Genomic DNA, 23,120 nt, shown 5'->3' on the forward strand with positions numbered 1-23,120 from the left:
CAAGTGAGGCACCAGGGCACCCCAGAAGAAGTACATTTTTGATTCAAGGGTAGTGACATCACAAAGATGGTAGCGTAGCAGACCCCACCCTCCGGCCCCCGCAACAAAGATCAACCATTAGATAGCTACCTATAAACAAAAACAGCTTTGGGAGAGCTTTGGAGGTCACTTACAAAACTTCAGCACATGGTGGCATAGAAAGCTAGAAAATAACTGTGCAAAAAGGGAAGGATGAACAGCTTCAATTTGCCTGTACCGTTCCACATACTGAGCAGGCACTGCTCAGTGTCAAAAGGAATTCCCTAGATAGAGAGTTCTCCTCACCAGGAAAGTGAGAGTAAGGTAAGTAGCCAGTTTCCCCAGCCCTTTGGGGCACTGTATGGAGAATCAAGGATCTGCTTTTGTTTTACTCCAAACAGGGAATGGCAAAGCTGAGACACAAAGAGATGGCTAGGAACAACGAAAAAAAGCAGAGGCTACCAACAGGAGCTATACAGCAGGAGCAACCACCTTCCCACTGACTGCTGAGCAAACATCATTAGCTTTCACTACTGAAGAAACCAACAGCCACTGTGGCTGTAGATACCCCTGCAAATATCACTAGCCTCAGACCCACAGGTGTTTATACTTGTTGACACCAGTCAGCTTATGTCTTCCCACCCGCCTTCCATGAGAAGCCCGCCAAAGACTCTGACTCCAAGAGTGCAACACACCAACTTAGATTCTTGTAGCTGACACTCACTAGCATGCAGGTGCTCAGGGCTAGCTCCTCCAGCTGTGTACTTATATGCTGTTGACTAAACATCTGTCACCAGCCTAAACTGCTGTGTGCACACCATGGCAAGATCCTGCAGCCACATTAGACCACTTCCATACCCAAGACTCCTATAGCGGTATGTGGGCCAGAGCAAGCTCTATCATATGTCACTGTCCTGTATCACTAGGTTCACCTGTACCTACCTAGCCACTCTAGCTATGCACCTGAATACCCTCTGGCCCAATCCCCATCATTAACCTCCACACTGCTATGTGTCCAGGGCAAGATACTGCCAACACAGTAATGAACAACAGCCAGGATCCCTACAGCTGCCAGTGCACATGTTCTTGGCTGGCCCTTGCTGCCTACCCTGGCACTCACCACTACACATGTGTTAGCAACTGGACCCTGCCACAACACAGGCACCTGCAAATGAGTGTGTCCATATGGCAGACTCTGGCCACTACCACTGCTTACTCTGGTCCCCAGCTGATGGACCAGGAGGAGATGCTGAGAATCCCAACAGCCCTTGCAGCGTATGTGAATGCCTAGGAGCACTCACCAAAGACCACACAACTGCTCATGATGTACAGGCCAAGGACTGATCCAAGATTTGTCATCCACCCCCTAGACCTGAAGCAACTACATGTCCTACACTTGGCACCCTGCACCAGAGCACACTCTACCATGTCCTCACTTGCAGGTGAAGGTCTATACTTACAGAAGTTCAACATAAAAATTCTGGAAGACATGACCACTTCTTCAAATTTATAGACACCTATGCAAAGCTTTAAAGATTATGAAGAATCAGTGAAGTATGACTCCACCAAAGGCATAGAGTGAACTTCCGGTAACTTGCACAAGGAAATGGAGATATAGGATTTATACTGCTAAGAATTCAAATTACTCTAAACATTCAACATAGTATTGAAATCCTAGACAAATGGTAAGAAAAAGAGATAAAAGGGAGAAGCAAATGCAATCTCTGTTTGCAGATGACCCCGATATTACGTACAGAAAAATCTAAAGACTCCACCAAAAAACTCTTAGAACAAATGAATTTAGAAAAGCTGTAGCATACAAAATCAACATACAGAAAAATTTTACATGTTCATACACTAAAGAGAACTATCAGAAAGAGAAATTCAGAAAACCATCCCATTTACAACTACATTGAAAAGAATAAAATACCTAGGAATAAATTTAACCAAGGAGGGGAAAGACATGTGCACTGAAACCTGACATTTGCTGAAGAAGACACAGATATAAAGAATGTCTGTGCTCATGAGCTGGAAAAATTAACATTTTTAAAAAGGCCACACAACCCAAGGCAATCTACAATTCAATGCAATCTCTACTGAAGTTCCACTGGCATTTTCCATAGAAATGGAATAAATAATCCTAAACTTGTATGGAACCACAAAGATCACGAATAGCCAAAGCAATCTTGAGAGAGAACAAAGCTGGAAGCACAATGCTCCCTGATTTCAAATTACAGTTTAAAGCTATAAAAACTGGGACGCCTTGAGTGACTCAGTGAGTTAAGCATCTGCCTTCAACTCAGGTCACAATCCTAGGGTCCTGAGATGGAGTCCCTCATCCGGCTCCTTGCTCAAGTGGGGAGCCTGCTTCTACCTCTGCCTGCCTCTCCCCCTGCTTATGTCCTCTCTGTCTCTTTTTCTCTGACAAATAAATAAATAAAATCCTAAAAAAAATAAATCTATAAAAATCAAAACAGCATGGTACTAGCATAAAAACAGACACAGATCAATGGAACAGAACAAAGAGCCCAGAAATAAACCCAGGCATATCAAATCAGTTAATTTATGACAAAGAAGCCAAGAATATACAGTGGGAAAAGGACAGTCTTTTCAATAAATGATGTTGGGAAAACTGGACAGTCACATTCAAAAGAGTGAAACTATACCACTTTCTTACACCAGGCATAAAAATTAACTCAAAATGGATAAAAGACTTAAATGTAAGACCTGAAACAATGATCTCCTGGAAGTAAACAGGTAGTAAGCTCCTGTACATTGGTCTTGGCAATGATTTTTTTAGATCTGACCCTAAAAGCAAAGGCAACAAAAGCTAAAATAAGCACGTAGGACTGTATCAAACTGAAATACTTCTGCACAGCAAAAAAGAATCAACAAAAGGAAAAGCTGACTTATGGAGTGGGAAAAAATACTTACAATTTGTGTATCTGATAAGGGGTTAATATCCAGAATACATAAGGAACATACAATTCAAAAGCAAAACACCAACAATCTCATTTAAAAATGGCAGAGAACTTTAATTGACATTTTCCAAAGAAAATGCACAAATGGCCACCAAGTACATAACAAGGTGCTCAACATCACTAATTATCAGGGAAATGCAGATCAAAAAACATGATGAGATATCATCTCATACTTGCCAAAATGGCTATTCTCAAAAAGACAAGGTAAAGAGTGCTGGTAAGGATGTAGGGAAAAGGGAACACTGTGCACTGTTAAAAGAAATATAAATTGGTATGCCACTATGGAAAACAGCATGGAAATTTCTGAAAACACTAAAAATAGAACTACTCTATGATCAAGTACTCCCACTTCTGGGTATGTATCTGAAGTAGATGAAACTGCTATCTCAAAGAGATATCTGTATCAACCATGTTCATTGCCAGCATTACTTGTAATAGCTAAGACATAGAAACAACCTTAGTACCCATCAACACATGAATCAATAAAGAAAATGTGGTACAAGGATGCTGAGTGGCTCAGTTGATTAAGCAGCTGCCTTTGGCTCAGGTCACGATCCTAGGGTCCTGGGATTCAAGTCCCACATCGGGCTCCCTGCTCAATGGGGAGCCTGCTTTTCCCTCTGCCTGCTGCTCCCTCTGCTTGTACTCTTTCTCTCCCTGTCAAATAAATAAATAAAATCTTAAAAAAAAAAAAAAGAAAATACACACATACACACAAACACCATGGAAGATTATTTAGCAAACAAAACGAAGGAAATCCTTCAGTCTGTGACAAAATGAGTGGACCTTGAGGGCATTGCGTTAAGTCAGAGAGAGACTAATACCGTATAATCTCACTTACATGTGGAATCTAAGAACATCAAATTCATAAAAACAGCAGAAGATGGTTACCAGGCCTAGAGATGGGGGGAAATGGTGAGATGCTGGTCAAGGGTACGAACTTTATATCAATTATGAGTAAGTTCAGAGGATCTATGGGACAGCATGCTAACTGCAGTTAATAATATTGTATCATTTACTAGAAAGTTGTTCTAAGAATAGAGCTTTGGGATGCCTGGGTGGCTCATTTGGTTAAGCCTCTCTCTGCCTTCAGCTCAGGTCATGATCTCAGGGTCAGGTCCCGCAGCTGGTTTCTTGCTTGGCAGGGAGCCTGCTTCCCCCTCTGCCTGCTGCTCCCCCTACTTGTGCTTGTGCTCTCAACAAAATCTTAAAAAAAAAAAAAAAAAGTTAGCTTAAAATAAATAGAATAGAGCTTTAATGTTCTCACCATAACAACAAAACAAAATGTCTAATTATGTGAAATAAAAGATGAATTAATGAACATTATCGTAGTAAAGATTTCATAATATATATGTGTATCATATTTCAATAAAGGTGGAAGGAAAAAATTTTCTAATTCACACAAGAAGTCTGGATAAGGCAGTGTAGTACTTTTCTACTGCTGCTGTAACAAATTCTTACAGACTTAGTGGATTGAAGAAAATCTTTTTTTTAAAAGATCCATTTATTTATTTTAAAGAGGGCAAACTAGGAGAGGGGAAGAGAAAGAGGGAGAACCCTGGAGCACACTTGTGGCTGAGGGGAGCCTGACAAGGGGCCTGATCCCATGACTCTGAGATCATGACCTGAGCCGAAACCAAGAAGTTGGCCACTTAACCAACTGAGCCACCCAGATGTACCAACAAATCAAGTTTATTATCTTTCAGTTAAGTGGGACATAAGTCCAATAAGTCTCAATGGGTTAAAATAAAGGTGTCATCTGTATTGTATTCCTGTCTCAGGGTCTGGGGGAGGATCTCTTGTTCACAAAATTTAATCATTTGCAGATGGAGGACTAACATCCATTTCCTTTCTAGGCTGCTCCCAAGTTCTAGAAGTTACCTGCATTCCTTGAATCATAACACCTCTCTCCTCCATCATTAAAGCCAGAAAAAGCAGACTGAATCCCTCTGAAATTTTTCTTCTGTCTCCTCTCTGACCCATTCTTCTGTTGTCCTCTTATATTTCTAAGAGCTCATATCATGAGCCCACTCATTCATATTGGATCCACTCAGGTAACCCAAGATCATCACCATCTGCCAGTTTGTGATGTCAACCAGATCTGCAGAATCCTTTTTGTTATGTAAAGTAACATATTTACAGATTTTAAGAATCAGGATGTGGGCATCTTTGGGGGTACACTATTCTACCTACAGAAGGCAGATTCTGAACTTACTCAGTTCCCCAACAATATTAAGAATTTAAGTTTCTCTGCCTTGATTCTCCACACTGCTGTCCACAGTTTTTATCTTTGCCTAGCTCCTTTAAGTCTTTAAAAGGCTGTCAAGCAGCAGCTAGATCTATAAGCTTCCTTGCGTGCAGTCCTTAATAGAGACACTGACTTCATCTCAGGATGTCCAGGCAAGTCTCATGCTGGGTTCTAATGAGCTATACAGACTAGGTTTGTACATCAGTAAACCAATAAAAAGAATAAGACAAAGAATAGTTTAAATTATATAAGATGATTTAGAATTGTTAGAGATACTGCAGTCTACTAACTTGGTTACCTTTTATACACGTCCTTCTTCCAACAAATGTACTTTAAAAAGTATTCATGGCCACACAAAACAACTTCAATCCACCTTGCCCCAAAGTGTCATCCAGTCACTGCATCTAACTTCAGATCTATGTTGGGAGTAATATGCCTTCATTTCTAACAGGTCGGGATATAGATCTATATAGTTATCATCCATTCTGGCAATGTATAGCTACAAGATTAAGTTATCTACACCCAAAAATACATTGGTGAAGGGAAAATAATAGGATAACTACAATTAAATTCAGAAAAGTGAAGAATGACACATTAATGGTGTTAAATGGCCCTTAGCAACAGGACATCTCTTTGAAAAGAAGCTAGGATTCTCTACCCTCAAAATTCCAAAGACTAGTAACCATAGCAAGATCATGTTTAGACAATGGTTGCAGTTAGAACTTTCAGTCTCGTGGCAGCAAACCTCTGAAACCTTTGCCCCCTCCAAGGCTCTGAATTTGAAATGGCCTTTACTGCACTCCAATTCGCAACTATCCATTTCTTCCCCCCAATTGCATTTAAAATATATCTTTACTGTATAAACCTGAGTACTTCCCATTTACCTGGTAGAAAATACTTAAAAGGAGGTATGGGAAAGTTGAAGGCAACAGAATTGTGCTTTGCAGCACTTATTTCCTGTTAAATCTTTTTAAACCCAAATTCAAACTAACTTTGGAAAAGATGAATTCTTTACTCCAAGCTAATCTTATGAAGCTGATCTGTGATACCAGATCATAAGAAGAAAGGCTCTTTCTTACCAAATCTGAATTTTAAAGGCCTTTTGCGTCCAAGCAGGACAAGGCCAACACACCTTAACATCCTGAATTTCTGTATATCGCCCAAAACCAAAGTCTCATGAAGCAAATATTTGTGCACAAGGTATAAAGGATTATCACCAACTTCTCAAGTTGGCACCCTTACTGCCCAGTCTTCAAGTTAAATCCATAGTGTAGAATCTCTAATTTGCCAGTACCCCTTTCCCAGTATGCAATTCATTATCAGCTAAAATGCTGTTGACTTCAAGCACAAAAACTTGCTCAATTTGGCTAAATATAAGTTGACTACTTCTTCTTCTTATTATTATTATTACAAGAAATTCAGAAATCAGGCAGCCTTTATCAGGGTTGATAGATTTCATGGCTCCAGATATCAGCAAGGATCCAGGTTTTTTCCATCTCTTTGTCCTGCTGTCCTCAGCCTTAAGGTCATCCTAACACTAGTCTTTTTATTACCTCACAAGGGTGTTATCAGTAACTTAAACACGCTTCCTTGGTTCACAAACGGCTTCTCTTTCCTAGAGACCTCCCAAGCCAATCCATCTTGAGTGTGTTATTGACCCAAACTGATTTATTTCTGCCCACCCTTGGAACCAATCATTGATAAAGTAAATGAAATTAACCACAGATGGCTCAGACTACATCTGGAGTGAGACATAAACAGATATCAAGTACTAATTCAGTCACAACATTAAGCCAGGTACTGAAAATCTTTAAAATGATATCCTTTCATGTAAATTTGAAAATTTTTTAAAACAAAAAGGGTCAAACTGATACAAATAAGGCAATGGACTTAAGAATAATTCAGTTTCTCTTTTACCCATTAAGACTAGCTCAATTTTCTTAACTCTTCAAAGCATCTCTCAAAACTCTTAAGAATAATCAGTCCCAGGGGAACCTGGGTGGTTCGGTTGTTAAGTGTCTGCCTTTGGTTTAGGTCATGATCCTGGAATAGAGTCTTGCATCCGGCTCCTTGCTCAGCAGGAAGCCTGCTTATCCCTCTCCCTCTGCCTGCTGTTCCCCTTACTTGTACATGCACACACTCTCTCTCTCAAGTAAATAAAATCTTTAAAAAAAAAAAAAGTAAATACTTCCTTCGGCTCAGGTCATGATCCTGGAGTCCCAGGATCGAGTCCTGCATCGGGATCCCTGCTCAGCAGGGAGTCTCCTTCTCCCTCTGTCTCTCCCTCTTCTCATGCTCTCTCTCTCATTCTCTCTCTCTCAAATAAATAAATAAAATCTTAAAAAAAATAATCAGTCCCTCATCTGTGCACCTATATCTCTATTATTTTTTTTAAAGATTTTATTTATTTGATAAACAGAGAGCACAAGTAGTCAGAGAGGCAGGCAGAGAGAGAGGAGGAAGCAGGCTCCCCGCTGAGCAGAGAGCCCAATGTGGGGCTCGATCCCAGGACCCTGGGATCATGACCTGAGCAGGTGCCCCAGCCACTCAGGTGCCCTGACCTATATCTCTATTATAACATTTTATTTTATATTTGCTTGTATGTCTTTTAAACTAGAATGTGAACTCTTTAAGACAGAAAAACACATTCATTGTTCTTTAAGGGTCATCAAATGTGATGTCTGACACAGCAGGTACTGAAATGTTTTAACAGCTAATGGAATACACAGATGTTTAGATTTTTTAATGCTTTTGCTGATTTCAGACTTAAGAAGTGGTAGATGGAATGCAGATAAGAAATGGAAATTGGTGGACATTGGGGAGGGTATGTGCTATGATGAGTGCTGTGAAGTGTGTAAACCTGGCGATTCACAGACCTGTACCCCTGGGGATAAAAATATATTATATGTTTATAAAAAATAAAATTTAAAAAAAAAAAAGAAAAAGAAATGGAAATTGGTATCCTTCGGAGATACTTGTTTTGCTGAGCCCATAGATATAATAACTCCTCTAAATAGAATGACAGAAAGAAAAGCCATGGGGCATCTGCGCAGCTTACTCAGTTGAGCATCCAACTCTTGGTTTTGGCTCAGGTCATGATCTCAGGGTGGTGAGAGAGAGCCCAGCGCCAGGCTCTATGCTCAGTGGGGAGTCTGCTTGAGATTCTCTTCCTCTCCCTTTGACCCTCCCACCACTCTCTAAAAAATAAATAAAATCTTGAAAAAAAGGAAGAAGAAACTCATGAAGCAGGTAAATCAGACAAAACCAGTATATGGTAGAAAGACCTATTAAATGAGTATAAAGTACTATGGGAAAAAAGGAGTTTGTCTAATTGGACAAATAACTAAGAAATCAATATTTGCTGGGTGGTTGTTTATTTGCAATGTTCTAGCATATCGTGTATTTTTGGGTAATTTTTCTAATTTCTCTAACATCAACAGGTTGTAAATTAAGTGTTGGGCAACGGAGCATTATGAAAAAGGACAAAATTTTAAAATGCCTAAAAGACTGAAATCAAAGAATACCAGGAATTAATTTTTGATTAAACTCTTAATTCAAACTGGAAGTGGCAGGATATATCCAGTCCATTCCACTTCTGCTCAAAATTATTGTTTTTTAGATGACAGAAATGCTGTCAACTACATCTGTCATTTCTACCAATTCAAAGTGATATCAGAGGGTAAGTATGTTTAAGTCAAGAGGAATTAATTCTAAAACAAAAAAAAGAAACCAAAACCATTCTAAAACAAGTTCTAAGTGTGGGTCCTTGATGAAGCTACAGTTAGGTTTTAAGTTAAATGCCAATTAGTGAAGGAGAAAAAAATCAGAAAATGAAAAAGGTAAAATTGTGTTCACATAAGATCTAGATTAATAAATATAAAATGTTTACAATAAGAGCTCTGCATGTGCTTTTATTCTTTCTTATAAAAACAAAATAATGGATTATACCTTCCCGAAAAGTATAAGCAGTACCTTTTAAAAAAATTAAAATTAAACTAATTTAACACTCTGTTATATACTCAAATAAAAAAAATTTTAGAAGAAAAAGTGGCTCTAGTGGAAGAGCTGAAAATAGCCAGATACAATCCTGCCAAATTAAAACAACAGCTAAGGGCGCCTGGGTAGCTCAGATGGTTAAGCATCTGCCTTTGGCTCAGGTCATGATCCCAGGATCCTGGGATCGAGTCCCACATCGGGCTCCCTGCTCAGTGGGGAGCCTGCTTCTCCCTCTCCCTCTGCTCCCTGCTTGTGTTCTCTCACTCTCTGTCAAATAAATAAATAAATAAATAAAAATCTTAAAACAACAGCTAAGTCTCTGAACAGTTGAATCAAGGGAAAAAAGTTATTTTCTGAACACTTTTTTATCTTACACAGGAAGCACAGGAAATCTACAAAATGGGTGCTTAATAAATGTGCTGATGTAAGCTTCTGAAAAACTATCAAGATTAAAAAAATTACAAGTGTCTGAAATCTGTCTACATTAACCTGTAAAACTTATTAATCAAAATCTTACACTTAGGGGCACCTGGGTGGCTCAGTGGGTTAAGCCTCTGCCTTCAGCTCGGGTCATGATCTCAGGGTCCTGGGATCAAGCCCCACATCGGGTTCTCTGCTCAGCGGGGACACTGCTTCCCCCTTTCTCTCTGCCTACTTGTGATCTCTCTCTCTGTGTTAAATAAATTAAAAAAAAATCTTACACTTAGCTCTTCACTATTACACAAGGCTACGAGAAGCCAACAAAATAATAATCTTTGTACTTATTTTCTTAGTAATACTTGCCAAATTTCTACTCAAATGGTAGAAATTACTAATTCTTATGATTTCATAGCAAAAATAAAAAACCCAAAATCTCAACCTTCTTTAGGTCATAGTAACTTACCTCTTAGAAGTAAAGTTTTTTTCCAACTCCTCATTGTGAACCAGTTTTGTATCCCCAAACCGCCATGATGATTGTAGATCACAGCCTAGATCAAGCTGGCACTGGTTAAGAGTATCATGTATGAAACTATACTCTCTAGTATTGGTGAAACAAGATGACAAGTAAACTAAAGATAAAGAAAAGGGAAGTGGTTATTTGACTTTAAAACTACATCTCTGTACATCTACATATTGACATACATAATATCAAAACCAGAAAAATGATGTTGGTAAAATCCACATATCTTAAGATTTTACCAGTTTTACAGGCACCTGTGTGTGTACAGTTCTGTGAAATTTTGTCCTTTGTGTAGATTCATGGCAACCACCATAATCAAGATACACTAGTGTTTCCTCCCACAAAGATCTTCCTTGAGGTGTTTTAGAAATAGAATCATACTGATAACTGTATTCTCTTTCTCTGCCTCTAAATCTTGAAAACTACTATTCTCCATCTCTATAAATTTTGTCATTTCAAGAATGTGTTATAAGTAGAATGTTTTAGTTGTGACCTGTGGACATTGGCTTTTTTCATTTAGGATAATCCCTTTGAGAACCAACTAAGTTGTTACTTCAATAGTTTTTTTCTTTTTATTGCTGAGTAAGTACTCTACGGTATGGATGTATCATAGTTTAACCATTCACTGGTTATAAACCTAGGTGGCTGTCTATTTTTCGCTATTACAAATAAAGCTGCTATGAACATTTGTGTATAGTTTTTTTGTGTGGATGTACATTTTCATTTCTCTGGGATAAATGCCCCCAAAGTGTAATTACTGGGTCATTCGGTAGTTCCATGTTTAGTTTTTAAAGAAAACTATTGAACTGTTTTTCAAAGAGTGGCTGAGGTATCTGGTTTCTACTGGTTAGATGACTTATTTTGTTTCTCCATATCTTGGCTAACATTTGGCATTGTTATTCTTTTAATTTCAGCTGTTTTAACAAATGGATAGTGATATCTCATTTTGGTTTCCATTTCCCATGGCTATGATGTTGAACATCTTTTTATGTTCTCATTTGCCATCTGTACATCCTCTTTGGTGAATTGTCTGTTCATGCCTTTTCCCTCACTAACTGGATTGTTTTACCACCTTTTTTAGCTTACTAATGAGTTTTGAAAGTACTTTATATGTTCTGGATATGAGTTCTTTTCATATATGTGATTTACAAGTGTTGGCAAGGATGTAGAGAAAAAAGAACCCTTATGCACTATTGGTGGAAATGAAGTTCTTCAAAAAATTAAAAATAGAAATACCATATGATTCAATAATTTCATTACTGGGTTTTCACCCGAAGAAAATGAAAACACAAATGTGAAAAGGTACAAGCACCCCTATGTTTGTTATAGCATTATTTATAGTAGCCAAGATACAGAAGCAGCCCAGGTGTCCAAGATAGATGAATGGGTAAAGATGTGATACACACACACACACACACACATACACACACACACACACACACACACACATGCATATCCACACACAAAATGGAATATTATTCAGCCACTAAAAAGATGAGATCATGCCATTTGCAACAACATGGATGGACCTAGAGGGTATTATGCTAAGTAAGTCAGAGAGAGAAAGACAAATACCATATGATTCCACCTATATGTGGAAAATTAAAAACAAAAAAAATGAATAAACAAAAAGTAGAATCAGACCTATACATAGTAAAACTGATGGTTGCCTGAGGGAAATGGGATGGGAGGATGGGCAAAATGGGTAAAGGGAAATGGGAGATACAGGCTTCTAGTTAAGGAATGAATAAATCAGGGGGAGAAAATGTACAGAGTAGGGAACATAGTCAATGGTACTGTAGCAGTGTCGTATGGTAACAGATGGGAGCTATCCTAGTGGTGAGCACAGCATAATGTATAGAGTTGCTGAATCACTATGTTGTACATCTGAAAATAATGTAACATTGTGTATAAACTATACCCCCCAAACCCAAAAGCCCCATTTTCTTCCATTCTAAGTTTTCTTTTCACTTACCCGTCTTTCAGAAAGTAAGTTTTTTAAGAGCGATGAAGCCAATTTATCTTTTTTTTCTTTTTTAAAGTTTATTTATTTTAGTGATCTTTATACCTAACATGGAGCTTGAACTCACAACCCCAAGATCAAGAGTTGCATGCTTTACCAAATGAGCCAGACAAGGGCTCACCCATGATTGATTTTGAATTATTTTTTGTGTGAGTTATGGAGAAGTTCCTTTTCTTGCCTATGGATGTTGTCCAGTTGCTCCAGCAACATCTGATGAAAAGACTACTTTTCTTGATTGAATATAACTTTGTAAAAATTAATTGAAAGAAAATCAAATGAGCATATTAATGTGGGTCTATTTCTGGAATCTCTGTTCTGTTCCATTGATCTATCCCTCTGCCAATGCTGCACTATCTTGATTATTGTAGCTACATAGTAAGCCTTAGTACTGAGCAGAGTAATTACAAACACTTTCCTTTTCTATTTCTAAATTGTTTAAGCTATTTCTAGTTTTTTTTGCCTTCTCATGTAAATTTGAAAATAAGTTTATTTAGAAAAAGACTTGCCAAGATTTTGAGAAAAACTGCAATAAATCTAAATTCATGGAAAACCAGTATCTTCGTTATGTTGAGTCTTCTAATCCATAACATTGAGTCTTCTAATCTATAAGTACACCTCCCTAATAACAAATTCTCCTTGATTTCTTTCATCAGCATTTGCAGTTTGTTTGTTTTTTTGTGTATCTGAGAGAGTGCCATACAAGCAGGGTGGAGGAGGAGCAGAGGGAGAGGGAGAGAAAGAGAATCTTAAGCAGGCTCCATGCACAGGGTGGGGTGGTGGAGGGGAGAGGGGCAGAGGGAGAAGGAGAAACAATTTCCCTGCTGAGCAGGGAGCCAGATGCGGGTCTCCATCTCAGGACCCTGGGATCATGACCTGAGCTGAAGGCAGTCGCTTAACCAACTGAGCCACCCAGGTGTCCCTTGGGAGTCTGATGTTTAACCAACTGAGCCACCTAGGTGCTCTAATATTTGCACTTAAAGCACAAAAACACTATACATGTTTTGTTAGATTTATAAAAATGTATTTCAAGTTTTGGGCTATTATAATTGGCATTATGTTTAATATTTTGATTTTCATGTATTCTTAGCTAATATGTATTCAATTAAATTTTTTTTTTTAAGATTTTATTTATTTATTTGACAGAGAGATCACAAGCAGGCAGAGAGGCAAGCAGAGAGAGAGGAGGAAGCAGGCTCCCCTAGAGAGCAGAGAGCCCGATGCGGGGCTCGATCCCAGGACTCTGAGATCATGACCTGAGCCGAAGGCAGCAGCTTAACCCACTGAGCCACCCAGGCGCCCCTCAATTAATTTTTTTTTAATTGAAACAGTTGATACACAGTATTACATTAGCTCAGATATACAACATAGTGCTTCAACAATTATATACATTCAATATTTTATTCTTTTTTTACGGCTGAGTAATTTTTGTGTGTGTGTGAGTGTACATACACATACCACACCTTCTTCATCCATCCATCCATCCATCCATCGACACTCAGGTGGTTCTACAGTTCTTCTATTTTGATCTTGCACCCAGGAAGCTTGCTGAACTTACTAGAGAGTTTTTTTCTTTTTTTGTAGATTCTTTGGGATTTCCTATGTAGAGAATTATGTGACCTTCAAACAGAAACAATTTTATTTCTCCTTTTCCAATCTCTGTTTTTAAGTTAAATTTATTCCTTTTTGCACTGGCTACAATTTCCAGTACTATGTTGTTAAGAATGGCAAAAGAGAAGGTTCTTGCAGTCTTGTCTTATAGAGAAAGCTTCAGTTGTTCATCATTTAGTGATGTTAGCTACATGTATCTTTCCTCCAGTTAAAGAAATTCCCCTGTTGTTAGTTTGCTGGGTCTCTATCCTGAGTGTTGAATCTAGTTGAATGCTAAATTTAGTTGAGTGCTTTTTTTGCAGTAATTAATATGATCATGTAATTCTTCTTTATACCTCAGATACAGATTCACTTTCAAATATAAAACCAGGCTTGCCTCCATGAAATAAAACTCCTTTGGAGGTAGTGTAAAATCATTTTATATACAGTACTGCTGAATTCTTATTTTGTATAAGATTTCTGTGCCAATGTTCATAATGGATATTGGTATGTGTTGTTGTTGTTGTTGTTGTTGTTTTTTATTACATTTGTCTGGTTTTAATACCAAGGTAATAGTGGCTTCATAAAATTATTTTCTATGTTCTGGAAGAGGTTCTGTAGAATTTGTATCAACTCTTTCTGAATTTTTAGAATTCTCCAGTAAAACCATCTGGGCCTAGAGATTTCTTTCCAACAGTGTTTTCAATTATGAATTCAATTTCTGCAATAGTTATAAATAAAGGTGTTTGAATACTCTACTTAGTGTGAGTTTTATTACTTTGTACTTTTGACAAACTGGTCCATTTCATCTAAGGTGTCAAGTTTATGTAAATAGATCTGTTCATATTTCCTTTTTAACCTCTAAATGCTATGGGTCAGAAATGCTATTTCATTTTATTCCTGATAGTGGAATTTGTGGCATTTGTGTCTTCTGTCAGTCTTGCTAAAGGTTTGTCAATTTTTTAATCTTTTCAATCAACCAGATTTTTCGTTTCATTGACTTTCCTTCTTCTGCTTGTTTTGGATTTGTTATTTTTCTTCTATTTTCCTAAGGTGAAGCTGAGATTACTCTTATGAAATCCTTCCTATTTTGTAAATTTAATTCCAGTATAGATTACATACAGTGTTATATTAGTTTCAGGTGTACAATATAGTGATCCAACAATTCTATACATTATTTAGTGTTTATAAGTGTACTTTTAATCCCCTTCACCTATTTTACCCATCCCCCTTCCCCTCTCCCACTGCTAATCATAAGCTTGTTCTGTATAGTAAGAGTCTGGTTTTGGTTTGTATCTTTGCTTGTTTTCTTAAATTCAACATTATGATTTTCTTAAATCATATGGTATTTGTCCTTCTCTGACTTATTTTGCTTAGCATTATACTTTCTAGATCCTTCCATGCTGTTGTAAATGGCAAGATTTCATTCTTTTTTATGTCTGATTAATATTCCATTGTGTGTGCATGTGCATATATACCACATCTTCTTATCCATTCATCTAACAGTGGACACTTGGGCTTCTTCCCTAATTTGGCTACTGTGAATAATACTGTGAATAATACTGCAGTAAACATAGAGGTGCATAGATCTTTCACATTAGTGTTTTTGTATTCTTTGGGTAAATACCCAGTAGTGATATTACTTGATAATATGAAATCCTTCCTATTTTCTAATGTATTTAGTGCTATAAATTTGTTAGCAATCCTTTAGCTGTGTCCCTCAAGTTTGATATGTTACATTTTCATTTTTATTTGATGTATATTTTTATTTCCCTTGAAATCTCATCAGTATTTGGAAATGTGTTATTTATTTTTCATTTGTTCTGAGACTTACATATTACTTTCTGTTAATTTCTACTTTGCATATGGTCCAAGAACACATTCTGCAGGACTCCAATTCTTTTAAATATGTTGAGATGTATTTTGTGGCCCAACATATGTCTCTCTAGGTAGGTGTCAAATCAGCATTTGAAAAGAATGTCTACTCTGCTATTGTTGGGTGAAGTTATGTACAAATGTCAATTACATTCTGTGGCTTGACAGTATTAAGTTCTTCCATATTTTTGCTGATTTTTTACCTTGATGTGGGGGCTAAACTCATGGGGCCTGAACTTCACAACCCTGACATAAAGACCTGAGCTGAGATCAAGAGTTGGATGCTGAATCAACTGAGCCACTCAAGTGCCCCAACTGCTGGTTTTCTGTCTCAATAGTTTTTTTTTTAATTTAAATTCAAGTTACTTAACATATACAGTAGTATTGGTTTCAAGAGTAGAATCTGGTGATTCATCACTTACTTATAATACACCCAGTGCTCACCCCAACAAATGCCCTCCTTAATGCCCATCACCCATTTAGCCCATTCTCCCACCAGCCCACCCCATCTTCAACCCTTAGTTTGTTCTCTATAGTTAAGAGTCTCTTATGGTTTGCCTACCTCCCTGTTTGTATTTTATTTTTCCTTCCCTTCCCCTATGTTCATTTGTCTTATTTCTTAAATTTCACATATAAGTGAAATCATATAATATTTTACTTTCTCTGATTTATGGTGCTTAGCATAATACACTCCATCTAGTTCCATTCATGTTGTTACAAATGACAAGATTTCATTTTTTTGACTGCTGAGTAATATTCCATTGGGGTGTGTGTGTGTGTGTGTGTACACACATCACATCATCTTTACCCATTCATCAGTCAATGGACATTGGTCTCTTTCCATAATTTGGGTATTGTTGATAATGTTGCTATAAACATTGGAATGCATGTGCCCCTTCAAATCAGCATTTTTGTATCCTTTGGTTATATACCTACTAATGCAAGTGCTGGGTCATAGAGAAGTTCTATTTTTAACTTTTTGAGGAACCTCCATACTGTTTTCCAGAGTGGCTATACCAACTTACATTTCCACCAACAATGTAAGAGTGTTCCCCTTTCTCTATATCCTTGCCAACATTTGTTGTTTCCTGAGTTGTTCATTTTAGCCATTCTGACAGGTGGTATCTCATTGTCATTTTGATGTGTATTTCCCTTATGATGAGTGATGTTGAGCATCTTTTCATGTGTCTGTTAGCCATCTGGATGTCTTCTTTGGAAAAATGTCTATTCATGTTTTCTGCCCATTTCTTAACTGGATTGTTTGGTTTTGGGGGAGTGTTGAGTTTGGTAAGTTCGCTATAGATTATGGATACTAACCCTTTATCAGATATGTTGTTTGCAAATATCTTCTCCCATTCCAAAGGTATCTTTTAGTTTTATTGATTGGTTCCTTCACTCTGCAGACACTTTTTATCTGGACTGATAAGGCTAGGACTTCCAGTATTATATTGAACAACAGTGGTGAGAGCGAATATCCCTGTTGTGTTCCTGACTCTAGAGGAAAAGCTCTCAGACTTTTTTTCCACTGAGGATATTAGCTGTGGGTCTGTCATATGATGTTAAGGTATGTTCCTTCTATCCCAACTTTCTTGAGAGTTTATATAGAGAAAGGATACGGTATTTTGTCAAATGCTCTTTTGGCATCTATTGAGAGGATCATGTTCTTATATTTTCTTTATTAATTTGGTGTATCATGTTGATTGATTTGTGGATTTTGAACCACCTCCACAGCCCAGGAATAAATCCCACTTAATCATGGTGAATAATCCTTTTAATGTACTGTTGGATTCAATTAGCTAGTATCTTGTGGAGAATTTTTTCATCCATGTTCGTCAGGAATACTGGTCTGTAATTCTTTTTATTGGGGATTTTGTCTGGTTTTAGTTCTACCAATTTTTGAGAGAGGTGCACTAAAGTCTCCAACTACATTTCTTCTTTCAGTTTTAACAATTTTGCTTCATGCATATTGAAGCTCTGTTGTTTGGTGCATACTCATTGAAGTCTGCTATGTCTTCTTGGTAGACTGACCCTTCCATCATTATGTTCTATCTTTGTTCCTAGTAATTTTCTTTCCTCAGAAGTCTACTTTATTGAATATTAATAAAGCTACTCTCACTTTATTTTGATTGTTTGCATGGCCTATCTTTCTGCTTATCTTTATTTTCAAAAAATGTGTATCACTATATCTGAAGTGAATTTATCCACAGTGTATATTTGAGTCATGTTTTTAATATATTGTGTCAACTTCTGTTTTTTAATTGGTATATTTAGATCATTGACACTTAATATAACAGATATATTGGGGCTTAAGCTTGCCATCTCTATTTATTTTTCCCTTCATTGTTCAATTCTCTATTTCATTTTCCTGACCACCTATGGCTTGCTTGAACATTTAAAAAATTCATTTTTATCTATATTCATAAAAACTTTTAATTCTGAGGTTAACTATAGATTCACATGTAGTTATAATACATAACATAGAGCCTGTACCCATTCACCCAGGACCCTCCAAAGGTGGTATCTCACTTTATAATTACTTCCTCCAAATTCCTAGAGAATCACATCACAGAATGTTATAATTTTTCTCCAGTTGTCAGATACAATTAGAAAACTCAAGAGGGGGTGCCTACGTGTCTCAGTTGGTTAGGCTTTGGCTGAGGTCATGATTTTGGGGTCCTGGAATGACTGTTGCATTGGGCTCCCTGCTTGGTAGGGAGTCTGCTTCTCCCTTTCCATTTCCTCCTGCTTGGGAGCTCTCTCTCTTTCTCTCTCAAATAAATAAGTGAAATCTTAAAAAAAAAAAAAAACTCAAGAGAAGGATGGCCCCATTAAATTTCCCTATATTTTGACTCTCCCTATTGTTTGTTCTTCATTCTTAATGTTCCCAGTTTTTTTATTTTGACCTTTTCTCTTTAGGGAACTTTGTTTAACCATTCTTTCAGGTTAGATCTGCTGATGTAAAATTTTTAGTTTACTTCATCTGACAATGTTTATTTCACTTCCGTTCCCGGAGTGTATTTCTGCTAGGGACAGAACTCTGGGTTGACAGTTCTTTTCTTTCTACACTTGAAAATGTGTCACTTCCTTTGGACTCCATGATTTCTAATGAGAACTCTTCTGTCATTCAAAAAATTCTTCCCCTATAGGGGCACCTGGCTGGCTCAGTCGATAGTGTGTGTGACTCTTGATCTTGGGGTCATGAACTCAAGACCCTGCTGGAAGTAGGACTTACTTTAAAAACATTTTTCTTGCTGCCAAGGAGCCTGGGTGTCTCAGTTGGTTGGATGGCTGACTCTTGGTTTTCGGCTCAGGTCATGATCTCAGGGTCCTGGGATTGACCCCTGTGTCAGGTTCTGCACTCAAAGAGAAGTCTGCTTGAGGATTTTCTCCCTCTCCCTCTGCCCCTTCCTCTGCATGCTCTCTAAAAAAAAAATAAGTCTTAAAAAAGTTCTTTTTCCCTATAGATATATGGTTGCTCTAGTTGCTTTCGAGATTTTTCTCTCTTTAGTTTTCAGAAATTTGATTATGATGTGCTATAGCATGGTCTTTTTCGGGTTTATCTTATTTATTAAAGCTTATTCGGCCCTTTGACTATATAGGTTTTATGCCATTTTCCAAATTTGGGAGATTTTTAGCCAATATTTCCTCAAATACTTTCCCACACTCTTTCTCTTTTACTTTGGGGACACTGAGGACAAAGATGTTTAATCTTTTATTATTGTTCCACATGTCCCTGAAGCTCTGCCAATTTTTTTCTATGTTGTTCAGACTGAGTAATGTCTATTGTTATTATCTTCAAATTCACTGACTCTTCCCAATATCTTCTCAATTCATCTCTGGAACCCATCCACTGAGTTATTTCAATTATTGTATTTTTCAGTTCCAAAATTTCTACTTGGTTCTTCGTTACATTTTCCATTTCTTTGCTGAGATTTTCCAGTCTTCTTTTGTTTCAAGAGTGTTCATAATTGCTTACTGAAACATTATAGTGGCTGCTTTAAAAGCCTTGTCAGATAATTCCAACTTCTGTTTCATCTGCCTGTTGGCATTTGTGGATTATCTTGTCTCATTTAAGTTGAGATTTTCCTGGTTGATGGTAAATGAATGACTTCAAAAAATTATATCTTGGTCATTTTGGATGTCAAGAGTAAGATACTCTGGATCATATTTAATCTTGGGTTTTAGCAAACTTATACTGAAACTGAGCCAGCAGGGGAATCTGCCAGTAAGGGAAGGCAGAGGGTAATCGATTCTTTAGTACCAGGTGGGACTGACATCCTGGCTCTCCATGGGGTCTCCAATGACACTGTGGGGGATGCTTTATTACGTAGAAGTCAATGCTCCTGACTCAGCCTCCACGGACAGAGTGGGAGATGGATGGGTGCTTTCTAATTGGCAGGTGTGATAGAAGTCCAGGCTCCTTAGTTGGTCTTTATTGGCTCTACTCTAAGTGAGAAGGGGTGGCTTATTATCATAGAGGAGGGGTGGAAAACCATGGACACTGCAGGGGCAGGGGATGGCAGGGAGGGGAACTTATTACTGCCATGAGGGGAAAGGCAGAAGTGGAAGTCTAAGTCCTCCACTTAAGTCTGTGCTAACAAAGGTGTGCACGTTATATTCCACCCCCCTAGTTTTTTGTAGAAGTAAGGTATTTATTGTCAACCAGGTTTCTATTTCTCTAGGATGTGCCTTTCCCAGTTCTTGGCAAGGGAGAAGAGACTTTTCTTGGGGCTTTCTATGTCTGTTCCAGCTGGCATTCCTGGACTGTTGGCATCGAATCTAAAACATGGAGGAAACAAAAAAATAAAATCTAGAGAACTTACTGCAATGACATTCTTGATTTCCAGGGTTCTTAGCTGGTCCATTTTCTTCTCTAAACTTTTCAAAGTCTTCTAATATTTGTTTTATGCATGATATCCAGAATTTTTAAGTGTACTTATGAGTTATGTCTGTTCCATGAACATTTGTGTGTATACATGTGTGTTTAAGGAATTAACCAAATTTTATATAGTCAAAACAAGACAAACATAAACTAAGAATCAGAGAAATGCAGTAATAGTTATGAAATAAACCTATTTCCCATAGAGACAGTATATATTACCTTTCCCAGCTGTCCTTCTGATCTTGGGAATAGTGAATTTTTTCAGAGGACTGACTTCCACACCAGTAACTAATAAAGGTTCACTTGTTGAGTTCATTTTCCATAGTGTCTTGTGTTTAGCAATCTCTTTCATTTCCATTTTGTTGGTGGCCTAAAATCGAACCCAAATTATTAAACAAAGGGTCAATAAATACACAAGAGGCAATGGCAGTAAAAAGTTTAAAAATTCTTACAGGGAATTAAATATATATTATTGGTCACATTGACAACAATTCCAATCTCAATTTGCCAGGTTACCTAAAATAAAAAAATGAACTAACAACTTTAGCTTTTCTGTAATTTTTTGAATATTTATTTTATAGTTTCTAATAGTTCTTTTCTATGTAATTTATGTAACTATAATTGGGTAAACCAAAAGTCTGTGTTCCTAAAAAGCTTAATAACTTCCAAACAATTTTTGTTCACATTTGGTAAAATTCTTGGCAAACAGTCTATTTTTTAAAGTATTTTGCTGACACATTTCTGTGAATAGAATGATATTCTCTAAATCAGAATCTCTGCCTCTGGAAGAAACTTACTAAAGTTATAAACTAGCCACTGCATGATTATCCCACGATTGCCTAAGCAGTCACCCGTCACCCCACTGGCTATTGTTCCACAGCATCACTCTAAATGGATTAAGACCTCATATATTATCATAACAGTAACAGATTTCTTTTCTTTCCTCCTTCTTTCTCTCTCCAGCCCTCCCTCCCCAACCACCCAACACAATAATTCTTAACCTTTCAAGTAGAACTCATACTAGGTATTGAAGGAGAGTTATGGAGCCTACACACAGAGAAATATATGTAGACATGGATCTTTCATACCATTTCATAATATGGTTCACAGGCCTCCTGATAGCTATCAACTGCTTGGTTCAAACGTAGATCATAATCTACATTAACAGCTGCCAAAATTCTGTAGACGGATCACAAAGGAGAAGATTCTACAGAAAGTTCACAAAAGACCTTGCCCTCAATCTCCACTTCACCATTTATGAAAGACAATCTTACAACCTCCTAATCAAACATGGATCAGAATAGGAAATGGAAAAAGAGGACAGAGACCTCTAGAAATAGAAGAAAATCAGACTTTTTCTCATCCAGTGTCAATAATAGACACTAGTAGTGTTGCCTCCTAACAAGAATACCCTTCAGATACACTAGCTTGAGCCAAGGTGCCTGGCTGGCTCAGTTGGTAGAGCACATGACTCTTGATCATTGGATTGTGAGTTTGAGCCCTGTGTTGGAAGGGAAGAATAGCTTATTTAATAACTTAAATTACAAAAATAAAAAAAACCTCTTCAGTTAATCATGATCTAAACCTATTGCACACAAATGTATACTATCATCAGTTGAATAAGAGCCAAGTACTGCAACAATACTCAATATTGCCTTTAGCTACAGTTAAATTCTGTTTTCAGTAAAGATGAATACTATCTCAGCTCTATGGTTTCTTATAAAATATTCCTCTAATAGAATTTATTAATAAAGTAGATCTCTGAAATTCACTGATTTTGTTCCTTAGGGGGCTTAGGATAATACTTAGCCACAAAGTAGCTAAGTTAGAAAGTTGTTTTTTTGTTTTTTTGTTTTTTTTTCAAAGTAAGCCCTATTCCCACCATGGGACTTGAGCTCATAACCCTGAGATCAACAGTCACATACTCTACTGAGTGAGCTAGACAGATGCCCCTCAAGGTAGTTAAGTTAAAAACTATGATGAAAGATGAATATTCAGGGCACAATGGTATTCAACATTTTTTATTAAGTAAGTTGCACCCAGCAATTTTTCAAGTAGGAATAATACTTTTAAACTTCAGCCAAACAAATCAGCCATGTTAAAGTAGTAACAAATCCATACAGATCTTTACATTCATATATCACAATTCCATAACCATTATATTTATACTATCTTTATAAACATATGAAAAATTTTTTCCATTACATACTGCAGAATATATACAATAGTCCTATAACCACTGTCCATGTATTTACATATATCATTTATTTTTATGTATGTAAAAATAAAATCAGGAAGTCTGAATTCTGAGTGTTCATGCTGAGGCTGTCCTATTAGGTCCTGGGTTATTCTAGGTGAGCAGTAGAAAGAGAAGAATCATTAGCCATCAGGGAAATCAAAATCAAAACCACACTGAGATACCACCTTACACCAGTTAGAATGGCAAAAATTAACAAGGCAAGGAAACAACAAATGTTGGAGAGCATGTGGAGAAAAGGGAACTCTCTTACACTGTTGGTGGGAATGCAAGTTGGTACAGCACTTTGGAAAACAGTATGGAGGTTCCTCAG

The 23,120-nt window shown here is 37.3% G+C and overlaps 1 protein-coding gene across 1 annotated transcript in view; it reads right to left on the reverse strand.

The window, feature by feature from the left end:
• The window catches only part of LOC111144639 (testis expressed 15, meiosis and synapsis associated), a 56,739-nt gene extending 35,825 nt beyond the window's left edge, over positions 1-20,914 (reverse strand). Inside the window, exons 1-2 of the mRNA XM_022499034.1 lie at positions 20,770-20,914; positions 10,127-10,292 (exon numbers count right to left, since the gene is read on the reverse strand). Of these exons, the coding sequence (XP_022354742.1) occupies positions 10,127-10,292; positions 20,770-20,908 (305 nt within the window). The 5' untranslated portion in view covers positions 20,909-20,914. The remainder of the gene's footprint in view (positions 1-10,126; positions 10,293-20,769) is intronic.
• Between the last annotated feature and the right edge of the window lie 2,206 nt (positions 20,915-23,120).

The sequence above is a fragment of the Enhydra lutris genome, unplaced genomic scaffold, assembly GCF_002288905.1.
Source record: "Enhydra lutris kenyoni isolate GAN:26980312 unplaced genomic scaffold, ASM228890v2 scaffoldscaffold11, whole genome shotgun sequence".
Taxonomy (NCBI): Eukaryota; Metazoa; Chordata; class Mammalia; order Carnivora; family Mustelidae; genus Enhydra; species Enhydra lutris.